At 38.7% G+C, this 20,713-nt stretch overlaps 1 protein-coding gene across 1 annotated transcript in view; it reads right to left on the reverse strand.

Annotated features, from left to right (window-relative positions):
• Positions 1-20,713, reverse strand: part of FOXK2 (forkhead box K2) — a 53,068-nt gene that overhangs the window by 3,843 nt on the left and 28,512 nt on the right. The window contains exons 4-8 of the mRNA XM_088133507.1: positions 19,190-19,336; positions 17,723-17,916; positions 11,682-11,857; positions 8,584-8,880; positions 8,217-8,426 (exon numbers count right to left, since the gene is read on the reverse strand). Coding sequence (XP_087989633.1) covers positions 8,217-8,426; positions 8,584-8,880; positions 11,682-11,857; positions 17,723-17,916; positions 19,190-19,336 — 1,024 coding nt within the window. The remainder of the gene's footprint in view (positions 1-8,216; positions 8,427-8,583; positions 8,881-11,681; positions 11,858-17,722; positions 17,917-19,189; positions 19,337-20,713) is intronic.

Below are 20,713 nucleotides of genomic sequence, written 5' to 3' on the forward strand. Positions count from 1 at the left end.
TCTTAACTTACCTTAAAGTTGTGGCTAAAGATGAAGACAGCACTTAGTCATATGAGAAACTAAAAGCAATAACAGATGATTGGTAAATTTGCAAAGATAACTTGTATTGCTTTTCTATACCCCAAGCTACCAAAGGAATAGTTTGTGTGGCCATGTTCAAGAGACTGTACCTATACAGATACAATCATTTAGAGACTTCCAGAAGACAAAACAATCTTGCTCATATGCAGCATTTTCCTATGCCCTAAGGGCACATTTTCACACTCAGTTTTGGTGGTGTATGCTGAAAATTGAAGTCTTAGAAGATGATGAAAGCAAATCATATGTTCTCGTGTATTTTTCATTTATATACTGCCAAAATCATATGACTCCTGACTGTTTCCAATCTTAAAAACAACACTTTTTCCTAGCAAAAGCATTCAGGCTTTCCTTAATGAAAATATTTAGCACAAATCTTCCAATGTCTACTCTAATGCTTTAGGACCAGATACAACAGTTCCTTGGTTATACTCCTATTGAGAAAATAGCTCAATAGCTTGTCTGATGCAAGGAAGGAACAATCTGGAGTACTGTAGTAGCTTAAAAGAGCAGAAGCTTAGTTGAATGTGAATCTCAGCAGAAATAACTGAGGTGGTGTAATGTGATACCAGGAAAGCCACTTTGGTGTGGTAGTTAAGACACCAGGCTAGAAACCAGGAGACCGTGAGTTCTAGTCCCACCTGAAACACAAAGCCAGCTGGGTGACCTCAGGCCAGTCACTCTCAGTCCTAGGAAGGAGGCAATAGCAAACCACTTCTGAAAAATCTTGCCAAGAAAACTGTAGGGACTTGCCCAGGCAGTCACCAGGAGTCAACACTGACGTGAAGGTGCACACACACACACACACACACACACACACACAAATTGTGACAGGAATATAACACTCAGAATTAACAGCTGAAATACAATTATGGAAAAAGTAAAATAAAAGTGAAAGCAACAGGTCAGCTGATTGCCACAGAAGCCATCAGCTCTGGGTAAGAAGCCACTGGGCTTGGTTACTCAGAAATCTCACTCGTGGGTATCATCAATTGTATGGAAATTTTAAAATTCGTATGATTTTTTTTCAATTTAAGTCCAGAAATTATGTGTCACAGCAGTCTGCATATCTGTGCTCTTGCAATCTCCAATGCATTTTTTAATGGAATCTAACAAATTGTATGTTCTGGAAAATGATTCTGGAAAAATATGTTACTGTATATCACTCTGAGTTCTAGAAAACTGAAGCAGTTATGATTATTTGGCAGACAACTCTAATAAAAGGAAAACATAGCCTTGACAAAAGGAAAAAAGAATTCACTTTTATTAATGTGAGATTCTTCTGATCATACCTTGTCCTCTTCATCTGAAAAATACATCTGGGGAGAAGTACTGATAATGAGAACCAAAGGATTCGTTATCAGACTCCTCAGAAGAATGTGAAAGAATAGGCTTGGGTGTGGCCCTGCAGTGTTCCTTTCCCTTTGATTTTGGGCAGGGAGGGGTGTGGAGGTATAAAAAGGGAGGGAGAAAAAGGGGAAGGTAAATCCTTTTATTTTAAAGCTTTTCTCTCATGTTATGTAATAACTGATCACTAAGATCAGATTTTGTAACAGTCTGTTAGTGTAGGAAATAAGAGATTATAATATTTTGGGGAGAAACTGGACCAGAGAAATCATAAAAGACTTTTAAAAACTGTTTACTAACTTTTTTTGTTCAGTTATTTGGGGGTAATAAGAACTGTATCCAGTATTCTTTTTTGGCATCTCATGGCTTCCAAGAGGGATAATTTCCATACCCACAACATAAATCAGTTAAAAAGTTCAGCAGGATATTGTGATGCTCCAGACATGGACCCTATCTTCTTTTTGACAGTGCATGCCTCTGCCAGAAGTAGAGAAAGCCTCGTTTCTTTGCAGGAGTTGCTTCATTGAAGGATTTTCCAGACTATAAATCAACCGAAACTACATCTGATTATTCTCACAATATGTTTAATCATGTGCTAAGATGAATCACAGCAGAAAATCCCATGGGGGTTTCTAATAAATTGTTTCTTGTGTCCTACCACTTTGACCTGTGGTTCTTTTTTCTTTTCTTTCCAGATTTTTTTCAAAGGATTCTTTCTTGCTACTGCAATGAGGAGCAATCAAAGAAAAACAGAAGAGAAAACAGTAGACTTTTTCTTTTAGGAGCTCAGAAGGATTTATAAGTAAGAGGAAAAAAGAAAACAAAGAATTTTCCTTGAAAACATTTTATTTTTCTTTAAGTAACAGAAAGCAGCCTGAAAGGGGAAAAGAGCACCAAAAAAGATGTAACATGCTTTCTTTTGGCATAGATCATGCATATGCCCACATTCTTTGCAGAAAAGGATAGTTAAAGATCTATTGTTTTCAAGGAAAGTTTTCCAATAATATAGAACTTATTACTTATCTCTTTAAGTACTCATCTGGGAATTCACAACTATGAGTTCTACACCTGCACAATGCCCTAGACAGAATATTCCAGAGCCAAGCTTTTTGGGTGATGCATATGCTCTCAGGAATGGTTTTTGCTATCTTGTTATAGTTCTAAAGGCCCATACAGCAGCCATTGGGATAGAATAAATATCTAACATATTGGAGATTCACAAATCACCATTCAAAAAAGCACAATTAAAGATAAGTAGCTCTTCATTATGGTCTTGAGGAGTCACACATATGGACGGCCAATAAGCTAGGTATTGTTACATGTAGAGGGAAGAGAGAACAGCTGGTCAAGAAGTGATGAAAGGTAACACCATCCTACTGTGGAATGTTTCCTCCCTAAATCAAAAGATACATTTAGAGTGTCTTATGAGGATGAATGTCTCTTATCACATAGCAATCCTTTGATAAAATTCTCTTCCAAAATAGTTGCTATCAAGGTGACCATTCTAATAAAATGCCTTCAAAGAGAAAATGAGTAAGTCTGTTTTAATTTGCAAACTCATAGCAAAGACATAATTAATTTCAAATATTCTGAATACAGTCTGCACTTCTTTCTAAGGTAAATTCTCACTTGAGTCAAATTCAACTCCTGATGACTATATGGACAAATTCATGCTAGCTATTTGGCAATAATAAAAAACCGGGATGCTTAGTGATTTCCCATCCAATTTTAGGAGGAAAGACACACAAGATGTCACATTAGCGTGTATCTAGAAATATTAAATGGGGAAGATAAGTAAATACAAAGTTTACTAGCTTACACTGCAAATACTAGAGATAAGATCCATGCTGCTACAATTCTAGTTGACGTTGGATATACAGTACTGTGCAAAAGTTTTAGGCAGGTGTGAAAAAATGCTGTAAAGTAAGAATGCTTTCAAAAATATATATTGTAATTGTTTATGTTTATCAATTTACAAAATGCAAAGTGAGCAAACAGAAGAAAAACCCAAATCAAATCAATATTTGGTGTGTCCACCCTTTGCCTTCAAAACAGCATCAATTCTTCTAGGTACACTTGCACACAGTTTTTGAAGGAACTCGGCAGGCAGGTTGTTCCAAACATCTTGGAGAACTAACCACAGATCTCCTGTGGATGTAGGCTGCCTCAAATCCTTCTGTCTCTTCATGTAATCCCAAACAGACTTGATGATGTTGAGATCAGGGCTCTGTGGGGGCCAAACCATCACTTCCAGGACTCCTTGTTCTTCTTTACGCTGAAGATAGTTCTTAATGACATTGGCTGTATATTTGGGGTTGTTGTCCTGCTGCAGAATAAATTTGGGGCCAATCACATGCCTCCCTGATGGTATGGCATGATGGATAAATATCTGCCTGTATTTCTCAGCATTGAGGACACCACTGATCCTGACCAAATCTCCAACTCCATTTGCAGAAATGCAGCCCCAAACTTGCAAGGAACCTCCACCATGCTTCACTGTTGCCTGTACACACTCATTATCATGCAGCCCTTCGGCGAACAAACTGACTCCTGCTACAGCCAAATATTTCAAATTTGCACTCATCAGTCCAGAGCACCTGCTGTCATTTTTCTGCACCTCAGTTTCTATGTTTTCGTGCATAGTCGAGTCGCTTAGCCTTGTTTCCATGTCGGAGGGATGGCTTTTTGGCCGCAATTCTTCCATGAAGACCACTTCTGGCCAGACTTCTCCAGACAGTAGATGGTGTACCTGGGTCCCACTAGTTTCCACCAGTTCTGTGCTGATGGCACTGCTGGACATCTTCCGATGTCGAAGAGAAGTAAGCATGATGTGTCTTTCATCTGCTGCATTGTTTCCTTGGCCGACCACTGCGTCTACAGTCCTCAACGTTGCCTGTTTCTTTGTGCTTCTTCAAAAGAGCTTGAACAGTACATCTTGAAACCCCAGTCTGCTTTGAAATTTTTGCCTGGGATGCAGGATAACTACCTTCTGTCTTGTTGCTGTGGTCAGTCTTGCCATGGTGTATGACCTGTGACATGAAACTGTCTTCCACAACCTCACCTTAGTAGCAGAGTTTGGCTGTTCCTCACCCAGTTTTAAGCCTCCTACACAGCTGTTTCTGTTTCAGTTAATGACTGTGTTTCAACCTACATATGAAATTGATGATCATTAGCACTTGCTTGGTATAATTGGTTAATCATACTCCTGACTCTAATTCTACAAGATCCCTGACTTTGTGCAAGTGTACAAAGTGTGCAAGTGTAAGAATTGATGCTGGTTTGAAGCCAAAGGGTAGTCACACCAAATATTGATTTGATTTTGATTTCTCTTCTGTCTGCTCACTTTACATTTTGTAAATTGATAAACATAAACAATTACAATATATATTTTTGAAAGCATTCATACTCTACAGCATTTTTTCACACCTGCCTAAAACTTTTGCACAGTACTGTATATAGTCACCAGTCCTGCCAAAAAACATCAGTTACAGATAGCTAAAACCAGAACATTATATACTGTGATGTGACAGAGTGAAGAAGTGAATTTCAACAGTATGGCCTTCATCTAAGCAAGAATTCTGAATGAGGGATTTTGTACCAGTTGTTACAGTATTTTAATTAAGGGCTTTTGCTTATCTAAGGAGAAATGCCAATGATAAGAAAATCCACAAGAACTAATCAATGGAATCAGACAATGCAATTGCTATAGCTAAAAAGAGGATATAAGAATGACATTTACAGAGCTCTCTAAATTAGAAGACTGGAAACTAAACTCTGGGATATCAGAAAAGGACAAGATAGGCAGACAATGGACATGCAACCTCATTTTTCATCTGCAAAGGAGGGAAAATCAATATTCATAATCTTTCAGAGTCTTTTAGAAAGTAATCCAATTTGTGCAGGCACATCCCTGAGAAAATTTACAGCTATCATTTAGGTTTATAAAGCCTCCTAACTCAGCAATAACTGGATGGCAAACAAGATAAAACAACCATATCCCTAAAACCCAAGCACAAAATAAACATAATGGGGAACAAACATATATCATTCCTAACAAACAATGCAATCTGGGTGAACACAACCCAACCTACCCCAAAGCTTAAAGGGTAAGACAGTTTTCAGGGCTCATTTAAAGGATTCCAGAGGCAGAGCTGTTTGAACCTCTGGGAGATATTATTCCAGAAGGCAGACACTATGACTGAAAAGGGCCATTTCCTAGGTTCCATCAGATGACATTGCTTTACGGATCGGACCTGGAACATGCTCACTCTGTTGCATCTTACTGGACAGGCAGAAACAAAGGGCAACAGGTATTAGAGAGCCAGGCTCTATGCCATGAAGGGCTTCATAGATAGTAACCAGCACCTTTCTCCTGCTGTCCATTCCAAAGACACTGACATCTACACAAAATGGCTTAGTTTTAACTACCAGACCACATTATTGTGATTTCTCTCAACTTCCATCTTTTCTCTGATGTTAAATTATTTCAATCAGTTCTTCAATTCACATGCATTGAAATAAAAAATACATGCATTTTTTTCTGTATGAGTTGTATTTTAGAAAAAAGTATCTACAGTTTATCTGATCATTCTTAGACTACATGGTGCAGAGGGAAGAGTCAAAGGAAATCCAAATAACATCTTTTTGCAAGCCCATATTATGGTCATCAACAGTTTTGTGTATTCTGCGATGCTAGGTGGAGTCCAGCATTTATGTAAGTATATATTTCATTTAGAAAACACTGGATAGCTAGTCAAATATAGTGACTAATGCTGGGAAAAAAAGATTGTAATCCCAAAAAACAAATTTCCTATTCCTGTGGGAACGGGATACAGAGTTCCAGGGTAGAGCACGAAGAAATATCTAAGTAATATAATGAAATGGTTAACAATTGCATGAGAAGCATAAGTGATTTACAGAAACCAAGGGAATGTTTATATAAAGAAGAGCTAGCGTGAGTAGAGGTAGTCCTCGGTTGACAACAGTAATTGGGACCAGAATTGCCATCACTAAGGAACATGGTCGTAAAGTACAATGTCAAGTGACTATGCTGCTTAGTGACAGAAATTCCGGCACTTCCAGTTGCTATTGTTAAGCAAAGCCCCCATGGTTGTTAAGCGAAGATGTCACATGGTCGCCATTTGCAACCTCCTGCCGGCTTCCCCATCAACTTTGCTTGTCAAAATCTGGCAAAGAAGGTTGCAAATGGCGGTCACATGACTGTGGGACGCTGTGACATCACAATTGCGGGGACGCTGTGATAGCCGGAATGTTCAGTGGCGTCACAACTTTGAACAGTTGCTGAATGAGTGGTCATTAGCCAAGGACCATCTGTACATAGAAAAACTGACCACAAAAGATCTCAACGTTGATATGACAAAGGTTTGCACAATGAACTGGACACAGATATTCTGGAAAGTGAGGTTAAAAGGGCCCTAAAAATATTGCTAATAACAAAGTTGCAAGGGTCATAAAGAGCTAGCATGAGTGGAGTTCTTCATGACCCTTGCAACTTGTTTAGCAGAACTACTTAAAACTTACAAGATGATGCATTTAAAGTGCTACCTGCAATCTATAATAGGTCTGGAAACTATAGCAGTGGCCAAAGGACTGGAAGAGATAAATTTATATTCCAGTACCAAAAAAGGACAATGCTAAAAAATGCTCAATAATTGCATTTATCTCATAAGTTTGTAAGACTTTGTAATCCAAACTTTAACAATACATGGAATGAGAATTGGAAAGCTGGACCATCAGAAAGGCTGAACAAAGAACATTTGATGCCTCTGAATTATAGTGCTAGAGGAAAAACCTGAGAATATACTGGATGCAAGAAGAATAAATAATTAAACTCCAGATGAAATGAAAACAGAAAGCTCACTGTTAGTGCTCACTGAATGCACTAACAGTAAAACCTAAATATTTTTTGGACACATAATGAGAAAACAAGACTCACTGGAAAAGATCCTGATGCTTGGAAAATTTGAAGGAAATTGAAAAATAGGGTAACAGAAGACAAGGTGCTTAGATAACATCATCACTGAGCTCACAATAACTCAAAAAAGGAGTCACTGCCAGACAATCCTGGCAAAATAACATCCATAATTTGCTATTTATGTTGGACATACACAATTCCCCCTCATCCTCTTTTATGTCACTGCAGTGAGGAACTTCTATTCCCATTTTAAGACATCTGAATCTTTAAAATTAAATGTTGAATTATTGGAAAGAATCCAGCTTTGTATACCAGTCCTTGTTAACTTTGAACATGCACAAAATTAATCTAAAAAAAAGAAGTAAAAGTTTGCCAACATCTCCTCATGGCATTGTAGGACGCAGGACACCATGTAAGTTCAAGACTTGCTCTCGTAATGTTAGATAACATAATATTTCATGCATCTATTAACAGACTTCAAGACTCTTATAGATATTCCTAAAGATACAATAAGTAGTCATATTTTTTCACATTTTCATTACATGTATTACTTCAATTTCAAAAGCAATTTCATATGACATGGACAACTGTTCCTCAAGAAGTACATTTCCAGATACTTTTTTGCCAATCAGAACTAGTTATACAATCCCAGTTGCTAATTTAATATGGAAGAAAAACAAGATAGACTAAAATAATTATAACAAGACATATGTAGGTTTAGGCTATAAATTATGTCCAAATAAAGGTACATGTAGTTTACTTCCAATAATATGAAAAAATAGGAATGAATTTATTTTGGATATTATTTTTACAACAAAGAACTTGTGACTCTTAACACTTGATTCAAAATGCTTACCAGTGTTGGCCTGACCCTGCATTGCTGTGGTGATGGGTACTATGTGTGTTCCATTTTGCGTTACAGTTTTTATTGGTAGCTGGTGTTGACCTAGAGGTGTTTGTTGTACTAGAGTAACCGTTTGTAACGGTGTAGTCTGAGATGTCTGAATGATCCGACTGGTAGCTCCTAGAGTTGTATGGCTAACTGCAGGTACAGGTTCCACTTTAACTAAGGGAAAAAAATAGATAAATGTTTGAAATACAGTACAAAAATAGGAAATAAAGCATCAAGGTCAGCACATCATAAAAGAAATCAGCATAAAATTTCAACAAATCATAATATCTGGGCTGTAATATATCACCTACAACTGAAATAATTTTTTTACCTTTCATTTCATTGTGATCTCCATTCTCTTGAGGTTCTCCTTTAGGCTGGGCCACCACTGCAGCTTGTGTAACCACTGCTTGCCCAGCTACAGTGTAAGTATTTGCTGGTGCTAATCCAGTCACATTTGTGACAGATACAGCTGGGATTTGATGAACAACATGAACCGTCTGTACTACAGGCTGCTGGGATGTTGATGTTGTCACAGGAGTTGCAACAGTGTATGTGACAGGTTTCATAGTTTGTGGCAGCTGCCTCTGTACAGTAATTAAAACAGGCTGGCTAGATAGAGGAGATCCTGTCAAGAAAAGTAGAAAGAGATTTGTTACATCCTTTTTCGTATAATTATAAGCAACTTGCTTCCCTAAATTAGAAAAGAGCCATGCTTCCTCCCATCAGTAATGTTCTAGCTACCCAGAGATTAATCCAGTGGGGTTAGGAATTACTCTGACTCTCTTCAGCAGGCATATCAGGGTAAAATTCACTGCTGTGTCACAGAACTCTGTGTCAAAGAATCACAGTTCTTGACATCAACAGTTAGCATATTATAACCTGATTTTAAAAAACCTTATACATAAAATGTAAACGTTGTACCGCTATAGCTCAGTGGTAGAGTACATCCACTGGAGGCAGAATATACATGATTCATTCTTTAGCATTTCTAGGTATGTCTGGGAAAAGATCTTTATCTAAAATAGGGATCCACCACCAGTGTGAACATGTTAAAACAGTAGTGATCACCTATGTAAACACCAGCTTTCTAGGTTTTTTGAAATTTCTATATAATTTGCTGTCCCTTTTTGCAGACTTTATTCTATACTGCTTAACTCCCAATACTTTCAAAATGAAACAATGCATTATATACTAAGTGCAACAAAGTACATTTTTTTAAAACTTTATTTTGGGGCAGAATGAGTACCATATAAATTATGGGCCTCAGACTGATAGGTAATTCCTGACGGATATGCTCTTCCAACTTGGAACAGCCATGATAAGTAAATTAGAATCTAACAGTCCTTTTCTGCATCAGAACTGATTGCTGCTGCCACCAGTAATCTCAGTGGGAAAGACTTTGATCCAACATCTGCTGAATGTTGAAGCCATCAAAACTTCTTCTAGAAGTGCTGATAACAGTGACAGTGAACAACTGTGGTGTGGAAAATGTCTGGTTAATTCTTTCTTGGTCCCAAGCTTACCTGTTCCAAGTCTGAAAGGAAGCTACTGGCTCACAGCAGCTTTCCTGCTGAACCAAATATTGCACAGGCTAGAATTCAGAACAGCAAGGTAGGTTAGATGCTAGAAGCAGCAACACCCTTCTATTTCCCAGCCTTAGTAATGTTAACAGGCAAATAAAAAAAGCCATGTGGATGGCACAGGAGGAATTACCTAAAGAAAAGTCAACTGGCAGTGTTATGGTATCAAATGCAGTTCCTCATAGTAAAAGCCAACAGCTTCATTTGCACAATGCAACTGATCCTGTCTGCCACTGCTTCCAAGTAAATTATTTACCTGGTGTTACAGCAGCAGATGGTCAGTAGAATGTAAAACTGCCCTGATAACACTGGGGGAGCGTTCAATGTGGGGTAGTCATTTTCTAAAATAAAAAGATTTATGGTAGTCTGATTAGAGTAAGAGCAACCTTGGACAGGGATTGGGGTAAGAGTCACCATGGACATTACAATTTCACCTCTACATTCACCCATTTGGGGCAGGGGTGGGCAGGATGAGAAATGGCAGTAACAGTAACCAAGTAGCAGTAACAGTAACCAAGGAGACAGAGCACCTAGAGTGAAGAGCCACTTTATAGACTCCTATCCCTCTGCAGGGTATCAGAAAAATTAACCCTGTGTTAATCCTTTGAGGTTTGCATGACATGAGCTGCCCAGGATAAGGCTGGTAATCTAGTACACTGGGGTTGTTTGGGGTTACTTGAGGCCTGATCTTGACCCTCAAATCTCTAAGTTTCTGGCTTCAAACTTCACACTGGGTCTTTAAATTACCCAGCTAAAAATGTATGTAAATCCAACCAATGGTCTTTAAAAACACTCCTTGAATATAAATATCTTGAATATAAAATTTCAGTCTGATTACTGAACAAACTTTAAGCTTCTACGTTTCCAGCTATAAATGTGACTGGAACTTTCTGAATATAATGCAAACAATTTGACTTGCTACACCTCCTCAAGCCATTATTCTGTATTAAAGACTGGTATTAAAGCCTAGAATCATGGGATTCTAGGGTGAAAAAAGACCATATTGCCCAAACTAGAAAAACCCACAGTAAGAAGCAGGAGGGGAAATAGCTTATTTCTGCTTTACAAACTAGTCTTAATTAAAATGCACGTTTTCCCCACATATATACTTCCTGCGTGCTCTTCTTTGAGAAACATATTAAAAAGGGGCATCAAGGCTATGCATGCCTCCCTTTGGAGGCAATTCACAAGCAAATATATCATGTACGCTTGTTTACGTGAACAACATAACATCTGTGAAGTCCATTAGTACAAAAGACATTACTGGTTCCGTAAACAAATATTTTAAAGCTGGTATGTTGTAACTAAGTTGTTTGGGCATTCATACTGCTCACACAGCAGTAGTATGACCCACATGGTCCAGAATTTTTGCTATATTCCAGCAATGTGAAAAAAAGATAAGCTACAGAACCATGCTATTCAGAGTTGGGGAACATAAGAATTCATCACAGTGTATTTCAGTATCAATTTATCATCCATAACTTAATGTGAGGAAAAGTTTTTATTATGTCTTATTTATTATATGTTTATCCAGTCTTTATCTCCAACAGCTGAAAGTGGTTTGCATGGGCATAATCCTTGACTTTATCCCTACAGTTCTGCGAGACAGCCAAGTGTGTGACTGGGACAAAGTCAGCCAGTCAGTTTTCATGACTAAAGGTGGACTTGAACCTGGCTCTCTCCTGTCTTAGTCCAACATTTTAATTACTTCATGACATCACCATCACTAGAGTAATATATTTTATTTTCATGTACAATTTCTGCAATCCTTGCATTTTAAAGCATATGAATATGCTTTATTAATTTTGTATAATTTTAATACAAAAGCATTGCATGAAAATATTACCTGGGGCACTCTGTGCAAATCGTGCTTCTTGTATTACTGCTAATTTTGGCTGGATACTGCTTGGCTCAGGTTCCATTGGGACAGGAGACCCTTCCCTGGACAGACTTTCTGGGGTTTGCACACCACTCGAATGAGCAGACAATACTCCAGAATGATTAGGAGAAGCTGGGGCACTTCTGCAAATAAAGAACAGAAATGGCCACTTTTAGATACAAAATTACAACTGTAACAGTAACCCACTTAAAAAACTATTTGACGCAAACACTTTCCACAAGGAGGAGTTCTTTGCTGTTTAAATAGCGCTAGATTGATTATAAAAGTTTAGTGGAGGTAACTTAAAGGCAAGCAAAATGGTTATTCAGAAGTACAAAATGAGAAAGTGGTATAGACGGGCCAGAAATGAATAAGAACTTTATTAATAGAAACACATGTCCTATATTCTATATTTAAAGTGAAATACTTTAATCTTGGGGGATGCGGTGGCGCAGCGGCTTAATGACGCTGAAAGTTGCCGGCCAGAAATGGTCTACGCTTCAGCGGTTCGAGTCCAGCCTTCGCGTTAAACAGGGTGAGCTCCTGTTTCCTCCCCGGTTCCTGTCAACCCAACAGGTCGAAAACTCACGTGAGTAGACAAATGGGTACTCTCACTCCGGTGGGAGGAAAAATGCTGGCGGCGCCTTGCAAAAAGGAGTTGGGAGCAGTTGCCAGTAAGCGTGAAAAACTGCGCGCACCTGAAAAGGGCGCGAAGCAACGGAAACCCCGCCTCCTGCGCTCACCAGCTGGGCTCTGCCCTAGGAAGGAGGCTCTGGCAAACCACTTCCGAAACAATTGCCTTGAAAACTGCAAGGACTCGTCCAAGCAGTCACTGCAGGGTCAGCAATGACTGAGCGCAGACAAAAAAAAAAAAAAAACTTTAATCTTGGTTTTTCCATGCAATCTACTTTCCTAACGTCCTTCTCTAAAACACAAGAATTGTTTTAAATAAATAGTTCTTTACTGAGATGTATAGCGTTTCAAAAAATACCTAAATAATAAATTGCAGATTAAATGAAGTTTAAATTTGGTCCAATTTCTATGATGAAAACTAGAGATGCCATTTGTAAAAGGAGGCCCTCTCTAAAGATTTAATGACAATTTACCAACTTTTAGACCAATATTTTAACCAACACAACTAAGTAGTCTTCTAAACTAAGATTTAAAACTACTGGGGATGAAACCAAATGTGGCAATGATTACAGCATTCACTGAAATCAACAGGACAAATTATCTACAGTGCATTCGGAAAGTGTTCAGACCCCCTTCACTTTTTTCAATTTTGTTATGTTGCAGCCCGATACTACAATCATTCAAATTCATTTTTTCCCCTCATTAATCTACACTCAGTACCCCATAATGACAAAGTGAAAACAGAATTTTAGAAATGTCTATAAATTAAAAAGGAAAAACTGAAATATCACATTGCCATAAGTATTCAGACCCTTTACTCAGTACTTTGTTGAAGCACCTTTGGCAGCGATTACAGCCTCGAGTCTTTTTGGGTATGACGCGACAAGCTTTGCACATCTGGATTGGGGGATTTTCTGCCATTCTTCTTTGCAAATCCTCTCAAGCTCAATCAGGTTGGATGGGGACTGTCAGTGGACAGCCATTTTCAGGTCTCTCCAGAGATGTTCAACAGGGTTCAAGTCAGGGCTCTGGCTGGGCCATTCTAGGACATTCACAGAGTTGTCCCTAAGCCATTCCTGTGTTGTCTTGGCTGTGTGCTTAGGATCATTGTCATGTTGGAAGGTGAACTTTCAGCCCAGTCTGAAGTCCTGAGCGCTGTGGAACAGGTTGTCATTGAGGATATCTCTGTACTTTGCTCCATTCAGTTTTCCCTCAACCCAGTCCCTGCTGCTGAAAAACACCCCACCATCATGCTTCACTGTTGGGATGGTATTGGGCAGGTGATGAGCGGTGCCTGGTTTCCTCCAGACATAACGATTAGAATTGAGGCCAGACAGTTCAATCTTGGTTTCATCAGACCAGAGAATCTTGTTCCTCACAGTCTGAGAGTCCTTCAGGTGCTTTTTTGCAAACTCCAAGCGGGCTTTCCTGTGTTTTGCACTGAGGAGAGGCTTCTGTCCAGCCACTCTGCCAGAAAGCCCAGATCGGTGGAGGGCTGCAGTGATGGTTATCCTTCTGCAACTTTGTCCCATCTCCACACAGGATCTCTGGAGCTCAGTCAGAGTGACCATTGGGTCACCTCTCTTACTATGGCTCTTCTCCCCCGATTGCTCAGTTTGGCCGGGCGACTAGCTCTTGGAAGAGTCATGGTTGTGCCAAACTTCTTCCATTTGAGAATTATGGAGGCCGCTGTGCTCTTGGGAACCTACAGTGCAGCAGAAATTTTTTTGTAGCCTTCCCCAGATCTGTGCCTTGCAATAATCCTGTCTCTGAGCTCTGCAGGCAGTTCCTTTGACCTCATGGCTTTTGCTCTGATACAGTATGCATTGTCAACTGTGAGGCCTTCTATAGAGAGGTGTGTACCTTTCCAAATCATGTCCAATCAATTTAATTTACCACAGGTGAACTCCAATCAAGGCGTATAAACAGCTCAGCAAAGATCAAGAGGCACCTGAGCTAAATTTCAAGTGTTGTTGCAAAGGGTCTGAATACTTATGCCAATGTGATATTTCAGTTTTTCCTTTTTAATAAATTTATAGACATTTCTAAAATCCCGTTTTCACTTTGTCATTATGGGGTACTGAGTGTAGATTAGTGAGAAAAAAAATGAATCTGAACGACTGTACTATCAGGCTGCAATATAACAAAAATGAACAAAGTGAAGGGGGTCTGAATACTTTCTGAATGCACTGTATATACTACTAAAACTCTCGTGTCTGTAATCTTCAACTGGACAAAATGGTGCGTCATAGGGCAACAATTTTTGAACCACGGTACCTCAAACAGGCTAACTTACAGAATGCATCCAAAATCCAGAACCCATTACTCCCATGGGATTGAAATTTGGGAAATGTGTGGCCACTTCAGCACTGCTGCAACGCCACACTGCCACAATCAGCCCAGGTCATGTAATTGTCATGGGTATATCTCCGACCTTTCCCGCCTCCCTCTGTCCTCTGTACCCAATTGGTTGGCGACAAGGCCTAGGGGGCAAGCAGCGACTGACTGATTTGGAAACGAGGCAGAAACGTGAAATCTCTTAATGGCGGTGGGCGCTGAAGGTAGGATGAGGGAGTGACTTGGATGCCTGCTGGCGACGTAGGGCTGGCTAGGGGGTTCTGGTGGTCAATGGGTGAACCGTCTTCATCCTTTGAGGGAGGGGGCCCTTGGAGGCATGCCAGAATGGGGACCGGGGGTACAGTTTCCTCATGGTCTGTGGCTCCTTTTGTTCCACCTCCCCCCAGCCAAGCGGCAGGCAGTTCTGCGGGTCAGCCAAGGAGGAAGAGAAGGCTTCACCGGGACTCTCCTGAGGGTTATGAGAGGAGGGCAAACGGCGTAAGCCTATCTTATATGTGAAAAGAAAGGGAGGGAGGGAGGGAGGGAGGGAGGGAGGGGGGAGGGGGAGAGGGAATTTTCTGATGCTCCCTGCCAGCTTCCCACAGGCAAAGTCAATGGGGAAGCTGGCAGCAAGTCCTAAGTCGCTCACACTCCAATTGCTTTTTTGCCCTTGGTCATTCTGTTTCTCTGTTTAAGTAAGGAAATATTTCTGAAACAATGACCCAACGGGTCACAGATTGTCTAGTATCTCATAAATTTCATAAGGTCTGCCCTAAACGTGACATCTGGATCCAACCCACGATCAGATAGGATAGCTCCACACTCAGGTTAAACTGGCTATTGCTGGCAGCATTATACTGTCTCCAGGAAAGGACTGAGAAACACTAGCATCAACTGTAACGCCTTACATTAAGGCTACATGTTCCACATCTTTGAGCTTTTTTTGATTCTTTGTTTTAAATTATTCCAAATACTTTGCAGGGGATAAAACTACTTTTCAATTCTGTATGTCTCTGCGAGAACACAAATTCATTCAGGTTTCCATAGGGAAAATGCTGCTTTGGAATGGTAATTTTGAGCATAAAAGCAACATGTGACTGGAAAAGGTTAAACACTACTATACTACTACCCTTTATCTCTCTGCCATTTTCTTCAATCCCAAGCATTTCTTCCAGGTTTTTTAAAAAAGCCTCAGACTATGGGGAAAGTATCAATTGATTCGTTTGCTAATGGTAAACATCAAGTTTTTCTTGCATTAAGATTGACTTTTGGTGACTACATGGATATCTCCATGTTGTTTCTTGGCAACAATACGGCAGTTGCTTCTTATTGCCTTTTTTTGGAATTTATTTTCTACTTTCCAATATAGTCTACAGCCTGGGAATGTTTTTATACTCTCCCATTAAAGTACTAATCAGGACTTTCTGTAATCAGCTCAAGGTGAGTAGGTGATACTACATGCTGCAATGTGTGTTTGCTAGGTAACACCAAACTGAGAGCAGGCTGACCACAAATGAGTCTCCACGCGCCAACCACATGTGTAACAATATATCTGCACCGAACAAATTAACCCCACTATCCGTAACTACTGTTTAGATGATTTCTGCACTGGACAGGGGGTTGGAATACATTATCTCCAAGGCCCTAGCCAACTCCTTACATTCCATTATTCCAGGACTTCCAGGGCACACAATGAACTGAAGACAGCTCTGCTAAGAGCAGAGCGAACAACCACAGTGGAATGAAGAGCCGGTGAATGGACTGACTCTGTGATTCCTCTGCAGACAAGGAGAGGACTGGGATTGCCCACAAGTGCTCCAGACAGTTGCGATGAGACTGCAAAACAGCAGTCTCCAGCTGGCTAGAGCTCTGGGAGATGATGGAACGCCATTGTAGCCATAATTGCAGTTTGGCACCTTCAAAAGGACACTGGGTTCACATACTTCTTTTCTTAATCACTTTTGGAAATTGCTTGTCAACTGCCTTTCAGATATTAGAAACGTTCATATGGCAAGTTTTACTACACTGGGCATGTTTCCTTCAATCCTTAGCAAAAGAAGTTTTATACAAGTTTAAGGACTTGTACAAAAAATCAATATTGTTAAAAGTAAAAGGAATATAAAATTGGTTTATCTGATCAAGGTTAAATAGATATGTTGTTCTCTCAGGTAATCCTTAATGGACTTTTGCTGACCAGGACTGAACAACGAGGCTTTAAAGATTTGTTTATAGATAAGAGATGAGATATGGGAAGAAGAGATCATTTGTTGTATTTTAAGAGAAGGTGATAAGTTATTGTTTATACTTGCTGTTATGAAGGGAAAATTGTTTCTTTATATATTTCTATTTCTTTTTTCTTTTTTTTGCACTATTTTTTTTATTCTTTTCTTTTTTTAGTTTGTATTAGTTCTTATCTTTTTAATTGTCATGTTCAATAAAATTATTATTTAAAAAATTCCATTATTCTAGGTAATAAGTGAAATATACTGCATTTCCAAAAACAGTAGCTGGGAAAGAAATTAGCATGACTAGACAGTGGCAATGTTCATACCACATGCTTAAACTCGTTACTGAATTAACCCATTTTCTGGGTTAACATAACACATTGAGTCATAAACTAAGCAAGACAGGCTAGATTTGCACAATAGGCTAAGCCACAAGAAAATCTAACCAAAGTTAACATTAATATGTTATGTATTTATATAAATTGAATAAATAAATCCATAATTACTCTTAGTATATTATGTGAATGCAGCTGCTAGGTCTTTAAGTGTGAACACAGCCAGTAACAAGTTCAGAAAACATTTCTTCCTCAGTACTACAATCAGATCTAAGCATAAAATAAGCACCACTAAGCCTCCTCAAGGAGAAAATCTTAAGAGTTTCTTTTGTGCCCAGTTGTACTCAGTATTACTTCTTTATCTGACAAAAATCTTGTTTAAATGGGCAATGTCATCCCCCAGTCAGTAGACCCTGAAGTACACTTAAGGGAAAGCCTCTGAACCGCTATGTTTAAATTGTCATCCTCAATTCCTTACCTAGAAGAAAGAGGTCCCAGTGGGGTTCTAAAGCAAGGTACTCCCCTTGGCCGCCTTTTTCTAAAAGCCTGTTCTATTAATTTGCTTTCAGAGGCAGGATCTATCCTCCAGAAGGAGCCCTTGCCTGGTTCTTCCTGGGAACGTGGTACTTTGATGAAATAACGATTCAGAGAGAGATTGTGACGTATTGAATTCTGTGAGTCATAAAAGAAAACAAAGAAATCATCCATTTCAGTATTATGTTGGAATACAATCTAATTAAAACATTTTTATTTTTGTGAAACCATACTCACTTAGCAGCAGTCAGGCAATATTGCATTTGGAGAAGAACTTAAGGGAAGACTATGTACTATATAGAGAATCTGACATTTTATATATATATATATACACACATATAGGTGGTCCTTCTTCTCTCCTCCAAAACCATTTGACAGGTTTTGTCATTTCTTTCTTTTTTCAGATGAAGAATGCTGTCTTTCCTCTAAGTTTCAACTTTCCTCATTTTTACATGTTGCGAAAATTACTGCATATCCTGCTTAATAATACTAATGCTAATGCAATAAAGAATTATCCATGCTTAGTAGTTTCACACCAAGTTTTTTCTTTCAATCATTCAACAATTTCCCCTTAATTATCTCTCTTCCCAGTCTTGATCTGCAAAGTTCCCACAGTCATGTTTTTCAAATTCTTAACTTCCAAGGTTTTATTTCACAGTAAATTTAAGTTTCTATACCACAATGCCTTGCCATTTTGTAAATAATAATAATAATAATAGAAAAACTTCAACATATACAGCCAAAATCTGCTAATGTGAGAAAAACAAGGATGACCATAGATTTTTTCAGAATTGAGGCATTCAAAGGCTATAGGAATTAGGACGCATCTGTAGTAGTGCAGATCTATTGAAAATGGAATGAACGTTACTTGGTTTGATAAATTTAAGCATCCAGCATTAGGAGAACATAGCACAAAATTCTTGATTCCTGCTCATATAATGACATTCTATATACCATTAATATTCAATTGCTTAATTTTAATACATTTTCCCCATATGTAAAGATATCTCAATTTTGGATTTTACAATCAAAACTAGATTTATACAAATATAAATGGCATAATTTGCAGCTAAGAATCATAAGCTGTGAAGTGAGCTATTTATTTTGTGAAGAAATTCTAGAGGAAATGAAAAGTCTGCAGGAACAGGTAAGAATCAAAAAGCACAATGTCTGTTTCATTTGAAATACCACAAAGCTATTCCTGGTTTAGAGGATCCATTTCCAGAAAACTGCTAAACCATTCGTGAAGCAACCAGACTGATATGGTCTAAAGGAAGAAAGGCTTGTTCCAGAGCTCTCCAGAATACTCTGTCCCCCAAAAGTTCTATCCAAACTGTAGGCTTTGTAGATGCCTAGCTTCAACCCACCATAGTTTGGTCATTTCATTTAAAACAATATTAATAATTTTTACCTGCCAGCCCTTGTCTGCTGTCCTGTAGTAAGGATAGTTTTTAGTTATGTGCGTATAAATTCCATTTAGTGTAAGTTGCTTATCAGGTGCCATTGTAATTGCTTGTACAATTAGTTGTGCATAGGAGTAAGGTGGTTTTGAGTCATCCTATATATTAAAAATAATAATATAATTTAATAATGAAAATAGCTTATCCCTTCGGAAACTTTAAAAATATAACACCAACTTTATATTGTAATATAAAGAGCTGAACATATCAGGTAATTCTAAGGACATTATCCTTTGAAAGATACCATCATGCACATTTAACTACTTTTTCACTTTTATTACGTTTGCATTTTCAATTTTAACACATACAGAGTCTGCCCATCACAATCAATTCCATGTGTAAAACACCTTTAATGTGCTTTACTGCTACCATGACTTTTTCTCTCTCTGTATTCACCATGCAACTCCTGAGCATATTTTTAACATTGTTTGTCAACTGTGGAGCTAAGTTCAGCCCAAGCCAACTAGAGAATAGTAGTTTGGCCTACCTGAGAACATCAACCAATCAGCACTCACTCTCCTTGCTCAAACATGCTTCCTCCTGAATTTGCAGCTCTCTACTCCCAACCCACCCATTTCTAAAAATGTATAAACAGCAAAAAAAGAAACAAAATCTTAAAAGCAAAAAAAAAAAAAAAAAGCATTTTTCCTATACACAGTATAGTGCATGATTTTGTCCCCCTATATTAGTGTGCATTTATCTTTTAATTCACAAAGTATTCACTGAGCTAGTCTGTTATGTGGGCAGGGGCAATTAGATTGTTTTGAGAATTAAAGCAAATGCAGAAAAGCCAAACATGCTTCTCTCTTTGGCAGAACAGCATTTTTATTTATATATTTATTTGTTAATTTATATGCCACCTTTACTGCAGGAGCTCAAGACACCTTACACAGGGATCTCCTTTCAGGCTATCACTGCAAGAAGAACACTATCAGATAGATTGAGCTGACAAGCTGTGAGCGATCGACTGTCACTGATACAGTCTGTTTTTCTTTCTAAATCTTGTGTGTGTTGCCTGGTTTCTGGTATTCATGCTAGCTTAATACCATCCAAGGGCTTATCTCTAGGCTTGGCTGGGAGAAAAATGAGCTAAGAAGCAAGGGACCACAGGAGACAATGTGTCCATTCAGAACACAGACACCCATGACACTAGATGTTCTCCTATAGCAGAAACAATAGGAGGGAAAACAAGAAAAGGAGGCAAACCCTTCATCTTAAAAAGTGCCATTTTGTACATGTTACCACTGCCTTGTAGTCAGATATGTGCAACTCATTTGGGGAAGGGATATCCAGTTCCAGAGATATGGTATTTGTTGTATGTGGTAGAAATCATAGAAGAGTTGCATCCCACTTTATATGAATGGGCTTCTGCTGTATAACTGGAATTTCTTTTGCTTCTTTCTCTCTCTGCCGCAAATTCTAGAATTTATACCATGGCTTTTCTTTAGCATCAATAGAAGAGAATTGAAGTTTTC

This window comes from Python bivittatus, unplaced genomic scaffold (assembly GCF_059951505.1).
Source record: "Python bivittatus isolate LINGU-HERP-01145 unplaced genomic scaffold, Pbiv_v1 ctg000080_np1212, whole genome shotgun sequence".
NCBI classification, from domain to species: domain Eukaryota; kingdom Metazoa; phylum Chordata; class Lepidosauria; order Squamata; family Pythonidae; genus Python; species Python bivittatus.